The sequence below is a fragment of the Cydia amplana genome, chromosome 23 (assembly GCF_948474715.1).
Source record: "Cydia amplana chromosome 23, ilCydAmpl1.1, whole genome shotgun sequence".
Taxonomy (NCBI): domain Eukaryota; kingdom Metazoa; phylum Arthropoda; class Insecta; order Lepidoptera; family Tortricidae; genus Cydia; species Cydia amplana.
Window position 1 is genome coordinate 1,097,765 of NC_086091.1, and position 17,806 is coordinate 1,115,570.

At 36.4% G+C, this 17,806-nt stretch overlaps 1 protein-coding gene across 3 annotated transcripts in view; it reads right to left on the minus strand.

Moving 5' to 3' along the window:
* Positions 1–219: 219 nt before the first annotated feature.
* Positions 220–17,806, minus strand: part of LOC134658835 (neural/ectodermal development factor IMP-L2-like) — a 98,655-nt gene continuing 81,068 nt past the window's right edge. Inside the window, exons 2-8 of one of the 3 annotated variants that reach the window (XM_063514506.1) lie at positions 11,806–11,870; positions 6,797–6,918; positions 5,563–5,723; positions 4,690–4,852; positions 2,540–2,736; positions 1,423–1,549; positions 220–347 (exon numbers count right to left, since the gene is read on the minus strand). In XM_063514506.1, coding sequence (XP_063370576.1) covers positions 322–347; positions 1,423–1,549; positions 2,540–2,736; positions 4,690–4,852; positions 5,563–5,723; positions 6,797–6,902 — 780 coding nt within the window. In that variant the 5' untranslated portion in view covers positions 6,903–6,918; positions 11,806–11,870 and the 3' untranslated portion in view covers positions 220–321. Of the gene's footprint in view, positions 348–1,422; positions 1,550–2,539; positions 2,737–4,689; positions 4,853–5,562; positions 5,724–6,796; positions 6,919–11,805; positions 11,918–17,806 lie in introns of those variants that run through there. The other 2 variants (XM_063514505.1, XM_063514504.1) reach the window with 2 other exon arrangements.

Here is a 17,806-nt window from a genome sequence, read left to right on the forward strand (position 1 = left end):
AAATCTGTAGGTTTTTTCAAATAGCAGTTGTTAGGAAAACCCCACACAACTACCTACTTATTTTTATAAGATTGGAAAACACCACTAGTTTATAAATAATTTCAGCAGGAATATAAATAATTTAAATCTTAGACAATTTATATATTTTAAAATTTTAACCCTTTGACCATTTGAGTTTAAAACTGATTTCGCGCATTCCAATAAGATTGACAATGACCCATCAAAATTATGGTCCGTTTAGTTCGCTCGCGTACTAGTAAACAAGTACTTAACTACAGGAACATTCATGTTAAGTATACGAGGCTTCGTTTGCTCGGTTGTCTACTGCTTTACTTTATTCACCCTACCTGAAACAAATAAACATTATATTTAATTTTACCATATAATTCACAAAACTGGTCATAATTCATTATTGCATAGGAAAGCAGCCAAAAGTGTACATTAGAAAGTAAAACAATAGAACGAATAATTAAAGTTTACCAACTCTGCACGTCAGTTAAATGAACCTAGCCGCCGCCATCATATAGGTAATCAAAGTTACGCTCTCATTTTATAACGACTTGCTGAACAAAATGAAACTTGGCATAGACATACGGCGCGATTCGGGAAATGAATTAGAAATTCACTAGATATGAAATAGTAAAGATATGTGACGTTCGACGGCAAAAGGTACCTTATGGCGGCTGGCGCTTACGCTATTATTAACGTCGCTCCAATATTCAGCCGGGGCAATGGTACCTTTTGCAGTGGAACGTCACATATCTTTACTATTTCATATCTAGTGAACCTCTAAATCATTTCCCGAATCGCGCCGAATCAAATAACATACCATACCTTACATATTATTATATCTATCTGGCACTGGTGTTCGTTGCTATAGTTCGTTTTTTTAGCATTAAAAATAGGGTAAACAATCTTGATGTATCTTTTAATTGAAAAACTCATTTTAAAAATAAGTTACGGCAAATATGTAACAATTATGAATCTAATAGGTACGATCATTTATATTCTTCTGCTTTCATAAGTAATAGTTACTGATTTTTAAAAAGCGTTTTTCAATTAAAAGACATGTCAAGATCGCTTACCTTCTTTCAAGTTCTTTCTAATGCTAAAAAAAACGAATTATAGGAATTGTAGGTAATGCATAGAAAATAGAGCGAGTATACGTTTTACAGGCAATAATACGATTTTATGGAAGCGGCTTTTTGGTGGAGGCCTCGTGAGACTCTTAACAACAACAAACTATGGTCTGCAAACGAAAAACGTCATATTTTTATAGAAATATGCTCCTATATTCAGTTGCTTGCCATTCTTGCCAATCAGTGCAGTCTTGCATTTGCAGAGTAAAATTTTCATCTCCGAAATATTTATTTACCTAAATTAGATGACAATTTCTTAAAAAAAATTCTGTTTTAAACTTACTGACACTCGCAGGGTAAACGAAAGTAGTAGCGAGCTGGCTCCCGAAGGCGTTGGATACGTGGCAAGTGAACTCGCCCATGTCGCTCCACAGCAGTGGCGAGATCACTAGCTCGCCTGAACGAAGCACCTAGAAGTAAAACAACGATTTAGGGTGAAGTAGGTTTTTTACAATATATTATTTGATTAATAAATTATTTGATTGATTGATTGATTGATACATCACAATATACGATTGCCAAAAATTAAATTAGCAAACTTGATACCTTTCTTTAGCAACTTCATCGATTCGAATCCTGAGTTTTTGACTTTCGATCGATAGAAAAATAATTGGCGAACATGGGTCTAAAATGTATCTTTAAAATGTGTATGCCCAAAAACTAAAAATCATAAAATTGTTTCTAAAACTCAGCAATTGAGCATAATTTCTAATTCATTTATGCATATTAATCATGTGGTACAAAACAGGTATTAAATTAGGGTAACTTCACACTGTTGACACATAGCGTTATAAAGGTCGATTTATAATATAAATTTTTATTTCGTAGAACAAGCCTCAAAGAATACAGAATTGAATGTATTTTAACTGAAAAACCTCTATTCGTACTTCGCTTAAACATTATATTAGTCTTTAACCCGTTCCATAGAGAAATATAATAAGACAAGAGTGCTCACTCCGTACATCAGTTAGACTATTAATCTCAGTGTCTACATCTAGCATCGAGTAGCGGAACTATCAGTACTGCTACTTGACAATAGATGTAGGACCGACCGGAAAGTCTTATCTCAACAGCATAAGACTTTCCGGTCGGTGCTACATCTATTGTCAAGTAGCAGTACTGATAGTTCCGCTACTCGATGCTAGATGCTAATAGTCTTTTTGGTACTAAAACTGATGTATGGAGTGAGCAATCTATGTATTTTTTTCTCTATGCCCGTTCTCAGCTAATTTTTTACCAAAATAACTGACTGTCAATTTATTACTGATACTATTCGGCTTGTTTTCACTTTTAATTTTCACGCCATCTACCACCGAGTAGAGGATACTACCTACATACTATTTTGCATGTTTTCACAAAATTAATTTTCACGCCATCTACCACCAAGTAGCGGAACTAACCTTCATCCTCGGATCCGACTTGACGGTGGCGCCCCGATTATTCACCCACGTCACCTGCGGCCGCGGGTGCCCCTTGGCGTGGCAAGGAAGGACCACGTTGTTGCCGATGAGGTCCATGAACACTTTGTACGAGACGAGGATTTGTGGCGCGAGTGGTATGAGTCGCGCCCGGTCTGGTATTAAGTCGGTGCTGCCATCTGTCGGTGAGTAGAAAAAGTTTTGTTACTAAATGAATTTTTACACATTGTAAACATTCAAATTCGATATCGATTTTTAGGTTGAAGTTGACATTAAGCGGTGGTTATAGTATACATATTTAAAAATACCTATTAGTTTATTGAAAATAGTGAAGATCAAAATATAAAATATAAGAAAATAAATAATAAGAGATAACCGCTTTTCCATACAAACGTAGTAGGTACTTTTACAAGTAAGTATAATAATAATCAAAAAATCTAAATAAGTCAACGAAGGAGCATAGGCTATCGCTAATATACTGTGAAAAATACTTCATCACTTGTGCGTCTGTCTGTTTGTCTGTCCGACCATTCCCCTCCTCCTCTTTATCTCCGAAACTACTGGGACTAAAATTTTGAAAAAAATACACAAAATAGTTCTTTACCTATAGATGACGCAAAACCTATTAGAAATGCGCAGTCAAGCGTGAGTCGAACTTAATTACGTAGTTTTTGATCCGACCCATACGGGTTTTTAACCGACTTCCAAATCTAAAAGGAGGAGGTTATCAATTCGGTTGTATGTTTTTTTTTATTTTTTTTATTTATTTTTTTTATGTTTGTTACTCCATATCTCCGTCATTACTGGACCGATTTTGAAAATTTTTTTTTGATTGTATGTATATGCATACAGATTGGTCCCGTTTTTGTCAAAACCCAGTTCTGATGATGGGATCCATGAGGAATCGAGGGAACTCCTCAAATCTTAAAGGCATGCATATAGAGATTTTTGTATTTTCATCAAAAAATTAAGCATTTTCATTAAAAACTGTCGCATTTGATGAAGTGGAACTGTTGATGATGATCATAACGGAACTCTTCAACGACGCATAGCTCGCATTTGGCGATTTGTCCTTTTCGTTATGTTTGTTAAGCAAGTTAGGTTTTTAGGCACATTTATGTCAATCTCAAGTCCTGAACATGGGATCCATGAGGAATTGTGGGAACTCCTCAAATCTTAAAGGCATACGTATATAATTTTATATATTTTCATCAGAAAATCAAGCATTTACATTACAAACTGTGGCATTTGATGAAGCGGAACTGCTGATGATGATCAGAACAGAACTCTTCAACGACGCATAGTACACGTTTTGTGATTCTGAATTTCGATTTTGACTTGGACTGGGCCCGCCTCGGCCGGACTCGGACCTGTACTCGGACTCGGACCCGTACTCGGACTCGGACCCGGGTCCGGACACGGACCCGGACCTTGATCCGGAAAACCACTATGATACCTAAACTAAACAAACCACTATGATTACCATAAAATGTATACATATTACCAAATAAAGTATAAGCGCCGTTAAGTGGGTCCAGGCTAGTAGTTAGAGAAGTCGGTTTTTTTCTATTAAAGATTATTTAAAGACAATTCACGTTCCACAAAAAAAAATAAAAAAAATTGGGTAATGTACGGAACCCTTGGAACGCGAGTCCGAATCGCACTTGACCGGTTTTTAGGGTTCCGTACCCAAAGGGTAATAAAAACGGGACCCTATTACTAAGACTCCGCTGTCCGTCCGTCCGTCCGTCCGTCCGTCCGTCTGTCACCAGGCTGTATCTCACGAACCGTGATAGCTAGACAGTTGAAATTTTCACAGATGATGTATTTCTGTTGCCGCTATAACAACAAATACTAAAAACAGACTAAAGTAAAGATTTAAGTGGGGCTCCCATACAACAAACGTGATTTTTGACCGAAGTTAAGCAACGTCGGGCGGGGTCAGTACTTGGATGGGTGACCGGGTTTTTTTTTGCTTGTTTTGCTCTATTTTTTGTTGATGGTGCGGAACCCTCAGTGCGCGAGTCCGACTCGCACTTGGCCGGTTTTTTCATAATCTATTCAGAGAGGAAAATGGGGACTACGATTGTATGGAGCCTTCAGCGCCCTCACACTGAGTAGGGTAACTTTACCTGTGCTGTAAACGACGCTGTGGACCCTCTCCGTCTTAGCACCAGCCACAGCCACGCAGGTGTACTCATCGCGGCCCGCGGTCCGGGACACGAGCAGTGTAGATGAAACCCGAGCCAGCGAGGTGGGGTTCGTGTCGAAGATCTCGTTGGATTCCTGGTCGTACTGGAAAGGAGGAACGTTTGTTTTAACAGATATTTAGAGGAGAAAGTAAGAGATGTCCAGAGGGACTACTGCGAACGACTTTCGACGTGTTGCCTTGCCTCTCTCGCACTTGTAAATTCGTACGTAAGTGTGATTTTTCAAATTTGCCGCTTTTTACTACTGACAAGATTTGCTTGACCAACTACAGTATTTTTCTGGCTAATAATACCTAGCTAGCTCAACACAGGGATCGGATACCGGTATTTTTTGTATGGGAACGGAAACGGTATTTTTTCGTTCTTTGCTAATTACTTCATTTCTAATTGGGCAATCTAATAATACGAAGTCGTAACCTAAAACGTTGTGCGAAACGATATGCTCAGTTATGATTAGTTGATTAAATAGGTGTGAACAACTAGATGACAACTAAATTTTATGATCGCTTTACAATAATTATTAGTTGCCAATTTATTATTTTAGACGCCAACCTATCACTTTGAGGCTCAAATATTTTTTTGGCACTAAAATATTAATGCACAGCCAAATTATATTATTATATGCCCCCCATGAAAGTTCCTGTTTAATATTTTAGTTGCCCGGTTAATAATAAGCCTAAAATAATTCGAAAAATATGGTTACTTCTAAGTTTTTGCAAAAAACCGGTTGCGATCCCTGGCTCAACAGAATAGATATAGACATAGACATATTACCTCATAATAAATGATAGCTACCTCATAAATCGGCTGGTTGTTTTTGAACCAGCGTATCGTGGGTGCGGGTGCCCCGAACGCTTCACATAGCAAAGACACGGTGGTGCCAGCTTGGTGCCCCGTCGCTGCTTCTGGTGCCTTGGTGATGGCGAGGAACCTTCGAGGCGCGCGGAGAGGTAATACTGAAACAATATAGTACCATTTTGTACCATTTGGAACTGAAACTCTAGGTCCATGGGGTCCCAGCGCGCATAAGTTGTTCGCCGAAATCGCGAAGCGTCTGGTTGACGTAACTGGTGACCGAAGAGCTAGCGGCTACCTCGCACAACGTATCAGCATTGCAATACAGCGAGGAAATGTCGCCAGCATCCTTGGTACAATGCCTCAAGGGCCTATTTTAGATTTAAGCTAGTTTTTAGTCTCTTTTTGTAAGACCACGGTATATACATATCTTGTTTGTAGATAAATCATCAATTATTTGATATAAAAAAATAGTATATACATTGACGTATATTTCAAGACGGGGCGGTGCAGACTTTGTATGGAGGCAGAGGAGACGCCCTTGCACATCCTCGCAGAGTGCCCTTGCCTAATGCGTACTCGTAACTTCATCCTGGGTAGACACATACTGAGCCCGGAGGAGTTAAAGTCTCTCGAGATCAAAAAGATCCTGCAGCTGTTTGAAGTTACAGGTTTGAATCGAGAGTTATAGTAGGTGGCGATCACAATAGATCAGGGATGGTCGCAATGATACATAGGCTGTGGAGCCTTATATAGCCCCTAACAAGAAGAAGTAGATTTCTCAGGACTGGCCTTACGGGCAATAAGAATGGGGCATGAATGGGGCCAGTACAGCGGTGTGACACCGCTACAACGCGATTGGTTGATGAGTTCACATCACGCGCGCGATTGGTCGCAACTAGTTGCGTTAGGTTAGGTTAGTACCATTTTTAGTGCCCGTAAGGCCCGTCCTGAGATATACGTCAATGAGTATATTTTATGAGTAAGTTTAAGGAGGTGATGGCCAGGAATCTTCGAGAAGCATGGAAGGGTAGTACCTACTGAAAAAATACAATAGATTCATGCTTGCTCAAGTCAATGTTTGAACATTGTGGGCCAATAGTGAACCTTAAACCACTTACAATTAGGATCAATATTGTTCAGCTCTGTGACCCTCATGTGTCCGTTGACATTCCCACCACCAGAGCAAACATTAGAGCGTACATCGTGCAATAGTGAACCTTACAACACTTACAATTAGGATCAATTTTGTTGTCCAGTTCTGTGAGCAACCTCATGTGTTTGTTGACATTTGCGGCCCGGCAGCCAGCTACGAGAGCGAATATTAGGAGAGCGTACATCTTGGAGATTCGAGACCTGGAGAAAAAAAAAATTTTTTTTTTTTTTTTACTGGTGAAAACTTTATTTATCAAATAATTATGCTACAAATAAAAGTAATTAATTACAACTAACAAAAATAAAATAAACTAATAACTAAATATATACTAAACTAAAAAAAAAAAAAAAAATATTCTAGTTACTTGTTTTTTTTTACACTTTTGTCAATTTTGATAAAATTTGGTGGATAGTTTCCTATGATGTACAACATACAGGCTTCGTCACACAGGCGCGTTTTCCGGGCGGCGCGTGAGCGGGGCGCGCTGCTTTTACATATAAAACGCTCGCGCGCCACCCGGAAAACGCGCCTGTGTAACGAAGCCTTAAGCGTATTTCCACTTTATATCCTACAAAATATTCCACCGAGTTACGAAAACGTATGGAATTTTCGTAATTCAACGGAAAATTAAAATTGGCTCAGTTATTATCAACACACTTAAATTGCTGTTGCCAGAGCATTTATCCAGAATTTTCATGCCTTGCACTGTGGAACGAACTGTCGCCCGTGGTATATCCAGGACCGATACCACCTCAAGAAAAGGGCGCACTCCCATCTTAAAGGCCGGCAACGCACTGCAATCCTTCTGGTGTTGCAGGTGCGAAGGTTATTGCTGACTATCAGGCGATTTGTCTACTCGTTTGCCTCCTAAGTCCTAATTCATAAAATAAATCTCGATCACCATATGACTTTGTTGCGTGTCTATGCATGCCTTCTTTATGCATAAGTAATAATATTTGGGAGACCGAGCTTCGCTCGGAAAACATACGAAAACTCAAAAATGCTCGTTTTCCCAGAAATAAGACCTAGCTAGATCGATTTTTCGCCCCCAAAAACTCCCTTATAGCAAATTTCATCGAAATCGTTAGAGCCGTTACCGAGATCCCCGAAATATATTACATATAAAAGAATTGCTCGTATCACTACATCGTATAAAACAAAGTCGCTTCCCGCTGTCTGTCTGTCCCTATGTATCCTTAGATCTTTAAAACTACGCAACGGATGTGATTTTTTTTTTAATAGTAATTACTATTTTAAAAAAATCGCAAGAGGAAGGTGTATGTATAATTTGTTAACCCGTGCAAAGCCGGGGCGGGTCGCTAGTAAGGTATAAGGTACTCGTCTCGTACATTATTACATTGTACCTAAGTCAGCTTTCTTCACTCATGTAATGGGTGTAATTTTAGAAAACGCAACGTTCGTTTAGTGCAGAGAGATTATCATTATATCTTAAGTGTGTAGAATGAGTTCTTAGTAAACATTCTTAGAAATCTATTGATTGCTTGAGTAGTATTCGAAATTAAACATATTTTTTTTTATCTTGATTTAATATGCTCAAAACAGCCACAACGCAGCTCACTTCACATATGATATAGATACGAGTATAGGGTATTTGACTACTAATCAAATCAGTTATACTTTTTTCGAACTGTCAAAACGATTTTGCTACTATGAAATTTATACGAAACACTAGCATGTGACGTCACAATCAAATTACCTACTCTTTATAGTTTTATACGCGTTTTAAAATAGAAATTGTGTTTAAAAATAACTGCTGTCTACGTGTTTCTATTAATCTTCTGGTGCTTTATTTAATGCATCGTGTAAAATAAATTATTTTAAATAGGTATAGTCAAATACCCTTTTTCCATCGTGTTTTCACGGAAACGTACGAACGTGTCTTGCTATTTCAGTCAGACTAGGTACAAAAAGTACTGAAGATGACATTGACTGAAGTACCTACCATGAGAAATACGAACATTTCTGAGAAAATACGATGGAAAACAATTATGTGTCTGCATGAGGATGACTGCGAGTCAGTATCATATTAAAATCACATTTTAAAAATTCGATAGGTATGCATATATTTATGAAATATAGGTATCTATAAATTGAATTATAATATGTCGTTGTCGTTCATAAATTTATTAATATCTGGGTGACCGAGCTTCGCTCGGAAAACATATAATAACTCGGAAATGCGCGTTTTCCTAGAGATAAGACCTAGCTAGAACGATTTTTCGCCCCCGAAAACCCCCATATAGGAAATTTCATCGAAATTGTTAGAGCTGTTTCCGAGATCCCCGAAATATATATATAAATAAATAAATAAATAAATATATATTAAACAAGAATTGCTCGTTTAAAGTTATTAGATAGATATCCAATAACTTACTTGAGATATCGGATAATTCCGAAAATAGACTCTAATATGATGAAAATGAGGGTTATTTTTAATTAGCCAACATTAGAAAATATTCGGCTTTACCAGAATGTTCCAGACTCTTTGGACTCTTATTCTTCTTATTAGTTATTCTAATTCAAAATTGACACAAAAAGGATATTCGGCGCGATTCGGAAAATGAATAAGAGATTCACTAGATATGAAATAGTAAAGATATGACGTTCCACGACAAAAGGTACCATTGCTCCGGCTGAATATTGGAGCGGCGTTAATAATAGCGTAAGCCCCAGCCGACATAAAGGTACCTTTAGCCGTGGAACGTCACATATCTTTACTATTTCATATCTAGTGAATCATTAATTCATTTCCCGAATGGCGCCGATTGTCATTAGGTGTCATCTTTAGGTTTTATTGATAGGTCGTGCCAAATGCTGTGTTTTTCGAATTCCTTGTAGAGAGTGTTCCACGACTCTTCTCTTTCCGAACAGACTATACTAATATACCTATCATTAAATATACTAAATATTGAAGGTAAAATCTCCCTTCATTAATGCAGTATACTAAATACACATTATTTAAATGGGCCATTTACCAAGCACAATTTATCTCTGCTATTTTTAATAACATCTTTGAAAAGCGTCCCTCAGAAATATTTACCCAGAAAAGGTTATTTATCCTGACATTCTTTGATAAAAAATGTATTTCAAGTTTCATTGTAAATTTACAGGTTTTTTATCTCAAAGCTTTATTCGCTTATTTTTATCGTAAATATTAGACTGTACAAAAATATATGAATTCCTGTTAAATAGCCCTTGATATAATAGAATGAAAATAGCTATTGCCTTCTTCTGTGTGCGTGAAATGTTCCGAAAAACGATCTATATTTGAAATTTTAAGTTTGCAGACTCTAATGAGTCTAAAATAGCTAATATTTTTCTTAGAAGATTGATTATTCCATCAAAGATATTTTTAATCTTACTTGTACAATATTTGTGGCACAAAAAATATAGGTAAACAAGTCATTTTTAGCAGCGAAATTTCATTCATGTATTTTCAGGGTTCCGTACTCAAAGGGTAAAAACGGGACCCTATTACTAAGACTGCACTGTCTGTCTGTCTTAGTAATAGGGTCCCGTTTTTACCCTTTGAGCAAGGAACCCCTAAAAAAATGTGACCAAGTTGTGGGTAGCGGGGGCATGCGGAGGCCGGATTCGAACCAGGCTATAACCACGAAAATCGAAGTTCGAAAATCGCGGAAATTTTTCTCTGTCACTCTAATTACGCCTTCATCGGAGTAAAAGAGAAAGATCCCCGCAATTTGCGTATTTCGGTTTTCGCGGTCAGACCTCTACGCTACCCGGGTTTTTTTCTGTAGTGTGTGATATGACATCTATTTCAGTTTCATATTTTCTATACAGTAATGTGACTAGGTAATTATAAAGCACAAATGAAAAATATTTTTTCTACTCCTGTACTTTTATTTGTCATTTAAAAGGTCGTGCACACACCTTTAACACCCTACCTTTATAGTTGTCAAGACAAGTCTTTAGTCTATTCCCCAAAAAATAATTTGTGCATACACGCAGTATCTTTTTGGCGATTTTACGATACTTCGTGTAATGACCACTTAAAAATATTGAATGAAATACAGTGTTGCCAACCTTATTTTAAATGGCATCTCTGACAAATATGTGAACTATAGACATGTTTTTTTTTTAATTTCATTCATTCATTCATTCTTTTCCCGCCCGTACCCTCCATTTTTGCTACTTCTTAAATTAAAAATATTTGTTAAATTTACAAATTTATTTCAAAGTAAGTGCTTGGTCGTAGAAAAAGTATTGTATGCAACGTTGTTTAACTGAGTCAAAAAATACTCGTGGCGTCTTTATTAACAATTTTCGGCTTCGCTTCAAATTGTTACTCACGCCACTCGCCTTTTTTGACCTCTCTTAAACAACGGTTGCATAAAATACTATAATAAAATAATTTGATTTGTTCTGTACCTATGTTGTATAAGGCACACTTGCACCATTCCACAACGCGGGGTTAACCGGTAGAACCTGGAGTTACCATGGTTACCAGTACAAATTGACACTAGGTTAACCGTTTAACCCCGGGTTAGTGGGATGGTGCAAGTGGGCCTAAATGATTTAAACCTTTTGATTGTAAAGCTCAATAATTTTGGTTTATTGTAAATATTCTAATATATTCGTAAAATTATTAATTTTAGTACCTGATTGCAAAAAAGGTCTAATATTTTAATTTTTAGATAGGTAATTATTTTGTAATTACATATTAATTTTAAATACTTATTCATGTTATCAGTGTAAGAAATTCTCACGTATTTTAATGACACATATCAGACCTATTTAATTATGATACCTATATATTTATTATGTAACTCTTATCAATCACGATTCTATGATTCATTTAATTATTTTTTCCATTAAACGTGTAAGAATGTATGTACTTAGTATTTCATTAATATATAAATTGACAATAATCAGTAAATTCGATTGAGATTTGCACATAAACGCACGCAATTTTTGTAAAGTATTTAATATAATTTAATCAAATAAAATCATTTAAAACAAAAAAAGAGATCATTTCACTAAAACTCAATAAAAGTAAAAAAAATATTAAAAATTAACTTAAAAATCAAAGACAAAAGCTCTCGTACCTTGTAAAAAGCGCGCGAAACACAACGGACACTGCACAATTTCGAAAATGGAACGTTAACTTTTTAAATGTTCAGACTTGAGCACTCGGGTGGTAGGCACGAAATGGGCCGGTCCATATCCGATCTCTATTTATATGCTTTCGTGCGTGGTTCGAAATTTGAATCTCATAACGCACACGTTCCAATTGCATTTCAACTGCATTTTTCAACGGTTTGCGTTCAACCCTTAAAATGTTGCGTCAGAAAAATTAATCTTAATTAGGTACCTATAGTTTTTACAATTAGTACCATGTAATATAGCTGGTCAACCAAATCTTGTCAGTAAAAAAAGGCGCGAAATTCAAATTTTCTATCGGACGATATCCCTTCACGCCTACATTTTTCAAATTTGCAGCCTTTTTCTACTGACAAGATTTGCTTGACCAGCTAAATAAATTGATATTGTTTTTTTTTATAAAAAAAATATTTAGGTACCTAATTGTTTATTTTTTAACGCAATAAGTGGGAACTTTGAAAGTTAAGTATGGATATTAAAGATTAAAAATAAAGGATTATTGATATAATTAATATAGGTATATATACTCTGGCAAACCCACTTCGTCAGTAGTAAAAGGCGCAAAATTTAAATTTTCTATTGGAGTACAACCCCTTACGCTATTTTAAATTTGCCGCTTTTTCTACTGACGGAAAGGGCATGCCATGCCAAATTATAGTTTATAGCGTTTTAAAACAAAAACGTCACTTTTGACACTGACACATCCGACCAATATCGTATCTTTAGCAAAAAAATAAATAATGTGTCTTATAGAGTTACCTATAGTTCGACTCAGGCGGTATTTCATCCTTAATTAATTTATATTAATAATTTATATACCTACTTACAAATGATCACGAATTCATTAACTTTTAGACCTCGGTTATTACTCTGAGCCAATTGCACCATCCACTAACCCGGGGTTAACCGGTTAAACCTGGAGTTACCATGGTTACCAGTAAAAATTGACACGGGGTCAACGGTTTAATCGGTTAACTCCGGGTTAGTGGGATGGTGCAAGTGGCGCTAAAGGGTCTAAAACCCATTATGTAAAATTATATATATGTACAATAATATATTTAAGCTTGTCCCTCTAAAAGTGCGAAAATTTTCTTTGTATGTTACAAAGACAATTCCCTTTTAAATCACTTCCCACTTTGAAACGCATAAAAAACTTGAAATAAAGCAACCGTGTAACCCAAAATAACTCAATTCCTCATTTCAACGCTATATCTCCTTCCTTATGGTTAAATTTGAAACGCAAATATTTCACACTTGCGTCTTTACATTACTAAAGTTACGAAGATCACAATGTTATGTAAGTAATTTTGAAAACGTCTTATCTTTACACGATTTCCCTAATAAGATACGACATCTGATTATGAAGTATTGCATTTGCCTAGTAATTTTCAATATGTCTTATCTCTATACGATTTCCATAATGAGATACGACCTCTCGTTAAGATCGTCATGTTCTGGAACATATCCATACAACCCCGAGGCCCGTGTTTCTACATTCAGAATCGTAAATCGTTGGCTAATCGATTCCATAATAAATCGACACTTTATCCTTGTATTTTTTTAAAAAAGAAACGTTCTAGAAATATCATTGTTAAAAAACCGGCCAAGTGCGGGTCGGACTCGCGCACGAAGGGCTCCGTACCATTACGCAAAAAATGGAAAAAATCACGTTTGTTGTACGGGAGCCCCACTAATATATTTATTGTATTTTGTTTTTTGTATTTTTTGTTATAGCGGCAATAGTGAAAACATCAACTGTGAAAATTTCAACTGTTTAGCTATCACGGTTCATGAGTTACAGCCTGGTGACAGACAGACGGACAGTGGAGTCTTAGTCAAGTCAAATCAAAATATACTTTATTCATGTAGGCCTAGCAACAAGCACTTATGAATAGTAATTAGGTGTTACATATACCTTTATTACTTATCTTAAGGTAATAGGGATGATGACACATGTTGAATTTTATAACAAAATCTAGTAAAATAAATAGTAAACGAGCAATTTATCACAATAATGTGGATATTAAAATAAAATATTGAAAAATTACAAAAATACAGGACCTTAAAGTTTCAAAATTTAAGTTTTTTTTAACTTCCAAAAACGATAAAAGTAAGGGTACCATTCGATTCCTTACATTTCATCCAAAAAAATATTGTACAGCAACTATATACATAAACGCAATATTTCACCGACAAAAACGAAATTTTCTTGTTTTGTCCATACTACAAGATGGGCTCCCAGAGACCTTGACGTCACGTTCCCTTATCGTTTAGTTTAGGGCGTTTCGCGAGTGAAGTGCAACTCTCGGCCTTTGACTACAATTTCTGACTTTTGTGTTACTTTAATGCAATGGGTCCCATATAGACATTTGATCCTAAAAACAAACCCGATCGATTGATATTTACCATAAATGAAAATTAATCATGTATATTATCCGAGCAATTTATTGATGTTAATATTTTTCCATAGGTAGGTAATAAATACTGGATATATAATAATAGGGTCCCGTTTTTACCCTTTGGGTACGGTACCATAAATATGCAGGTGCCTAAGATACAAGTAAGTACACAAGGTATTTGTTTACTGGCTAAGGCTTGTTTTTTTAGAAACTTTTTTTTTATATTTATTTAAGCTCACAAAACAGGTTACAATCATTTGTTTACATTAATATGTAATATTATATAATCTGTGTATTATTAAGGTGTGTTATGTGGCTAATTCCGTCATAGGGTCTTATAATATTATACAGTATGTATCAAAACGAAAGGCTAAGAAAGAGACCCGTTAATGTTTAGGTCATACTGAGCAACTTTTACTATGGGACCAACCCCGAAAACGCGGAAAAAAAATTGGATATTTCATACATTTTGCTGGTTTGATGTTGAAATTTCCTATGGGAGAGTCAATTTTTTTTCCGCGATTTCGGGGCTGGTCCCATAAGTAGTAAAAGTTGCTCAGTATGACCTAAACATTAATGGGTCTCTTTCTTTGCCTTTCGTTCTGATACATACTGTATACTTTTTATGTGATAGATCGGTGTCTTTGTATCTTTTTTAGGGTTCCGTACCTCAAAAGGAAAAAACGGAACCCTAATAGGATCACTCGCGTGTCTGTCTGTCCGTCCGTCTGTCACAGCCTATTTTCTCCGAAACTACTGGACCAATTAAGTTGAAATTTGGCATTGGCACACATGTAAGTTTGTGACGCAAAGATGGACATATAACGTAAATAAATGAATTTTAAATATGGAGGCCATTTTTGGGGGGTAAATGAGAAAATGAGAAAATATAAGGTTTTCAAACTATATCGTGTATCAAATGAAAGAGCTCATTGTAAGAATCTCAAATATATTTTTTTTTATAATTTTAGGATAAATAGTTTAGCACTTATTCAAGAAAATAGGCAAAAAATGACCTCCGACACTACTGGGTCTAAAATTTTGAAAAAATATAACACAAAATAGTTCTTTACCTATAGATGACAGGAAAACCTATTAGAAATGTGCAGTCAAGCGTGAGTCGGACTTAATGTACGGAACCCTTGGAACGCGAGTCCGACTAGCACTTGGCCGGTTTTTATTATACTTTGGTGTCCCACTGTTGGGCAAAGACCTCCCCTCGTGTTCTCCAATCGACCCTAGTTGGTGTTATTGGTCCCACCATTTCCCATCAAATAATACTATGGTATCAAAATAACAAATAAACTTTAGAAGAAAAGTATTTTTTTATAATAAATCGGTTAGCCTTGAACAATCTCCGCACTAAATCATCTAAATAGTTTCAGCGTTTAAGGCGTGAAGAGGTAACATACAGACAGACAGAAAGAGTTGCCTTTGGTTTTTAGGGACCCTATTACTAAGACTCCGCTGTCCGTCCGTCCGTCCGTCCGTCTGTCACCAGGCTGAATCGTACGAACCGTAGACAGTTGAAATTTTCACAGATGATGTATTTCTGTTGCCGCTATAACAACAAATACTAAAAACAGAATAAAATAAAGATTTAAGTGGGGCTCCCATACAACAAACGTGATTTTTGACCGAAGTTAAGCAACGTCGGGCGGGGTCAGTACATGGATGGGTGACCGTTTATTTGCTTGTTTTGCTCTATTTTTTGTTGATGGTTCGGAACCCTCCGTGCGCGAGTCCGACTCGCACTTGGCTGGTTTTTTAAATATTAGTATTGAACTATAAATCTTTTTATCCCAATCCGCGTGTTTTTTAGGTACTTATAAATCCACGTGTACCCATTATAATATTGTTTATAGTATTTGCCACCAAAATTACATAAATTGCCAATTCAGAATGACATCATAACTCCTTTGAAATAAAAAAGGAGGTTAATTTGATACAGTACCATTTAAATAAAGTATGTTATTTTATTCCTAAATTTATGAGCATATCAAACTACAAGATTTTGCCAAAAATATCAGTTTTGGTACAAGATTTTATAGCTGACCGTACTTTTTTACCGCAGCCAAATACAGAGAGAGACAATACTTTACGCACAATGGGGTGGGCAACTGTTAAAGGTTTGCAATTTGCATAGATGGCGCCATCATAGCTTGCTCCTTTTTCTATGAGCTTTGTCTTAAAGGGCTGTCATCCAGGGCATTAAATAAGTTTTTGGCAAAAATTTCATTTTTGGTACAAGCTTTTATCGCTGACTGTACTTTTCTTACGACAGACAACTAATCCTACTCATCGAGACAATTCTAAAAACCCTTCTAACACAATTAGGTTGCGTTGTTTCATCACAGAGTTCCTATGGCCACCTCCTGTCTCCATCATCAGGTCAGCTCGATGGTACCATAATAATGCATTGTCACCCGACTTACATACGTATGCAAATTTTCAGCTTCATCGGAAACCGGGAAGTGGGTATTTAACTTGCAAGACTTTGTGTTATTTCTAGTCTTCCCACACCCATAATTATTTGAGTTAAAAATATTCCCAAACCCATTATATATTCATCAATTAGACTGAAATCTAAACATTAAACATCTTCGATGGATCGCAGAAATCTTTCGGCGGACCTAAACTATTTTCTCTATCGGAAAAATAAACAGACGGTTTATAAATCGTGAGTTTGTTTAAGACTTGTTGAATTTGTGTGGGGGGATGTAGTGGGGGTTCACCGGGTTCATTACCCCCGCTGAGATATAGAGTTTGCCGAATAAGAATATTCGACCGAATGTTCAGTTTATCGTATCATTCTAGTAAATAATTTGAAGATGCTTCAATTACATTAGCAGCCACAGATAAATGCCTTCTTTCCGCCATCGTTCGAATTATTAGATGGTTGACAGTCATCAACGCCGTTTCTCCAGAAACTTCCCGTCGGGTCTCTATTGTTTCCCAAAAAGTTTTAAGTCATAATGTGTTGTTTTCCCGCATTTTCATTAGTCATAATTCATTTGGTTCAGAAACGCGTCACTTTCAGGATTGTCATAAAACAAACCTTTTTTTTGATGACCCAGGGGGAATCCCTTATGGATCCCAAACCTGACCTAATCTATCTATAGGATAACCTTACGAAAATCCTGAAAAGATAACGGTTTCAGTTTTATGACTAATGATATGTGACAAACACATTATGATTTAAAACTGAAGGTGAAGAAAGAAATGTGCATATGCATTGAGGTTTGTATATGGTGCATTATCTATGAAAAGGGACCATTGTCGATGGCGCTTACGCCGCACAGCGTCGCACGTCATTGTATTTATATCGTAGCATGGTTAATAATGGCGTAACCACCATCGACAATAAGGTCCCTTTTCATAGATAACGTCACGTGTTTGGGATTTTACTAACGCAAAAGCTCAGTAGATTCAGCATACAGCGAACCATGTCTTCCTGATTGCCATGTCTCCCTGATTGTCATGTTTCCCTGATTGCCATGTCTCCCTAATTGCCATGTCTCCCTGCCGGGCTAGCACATGATTGGCG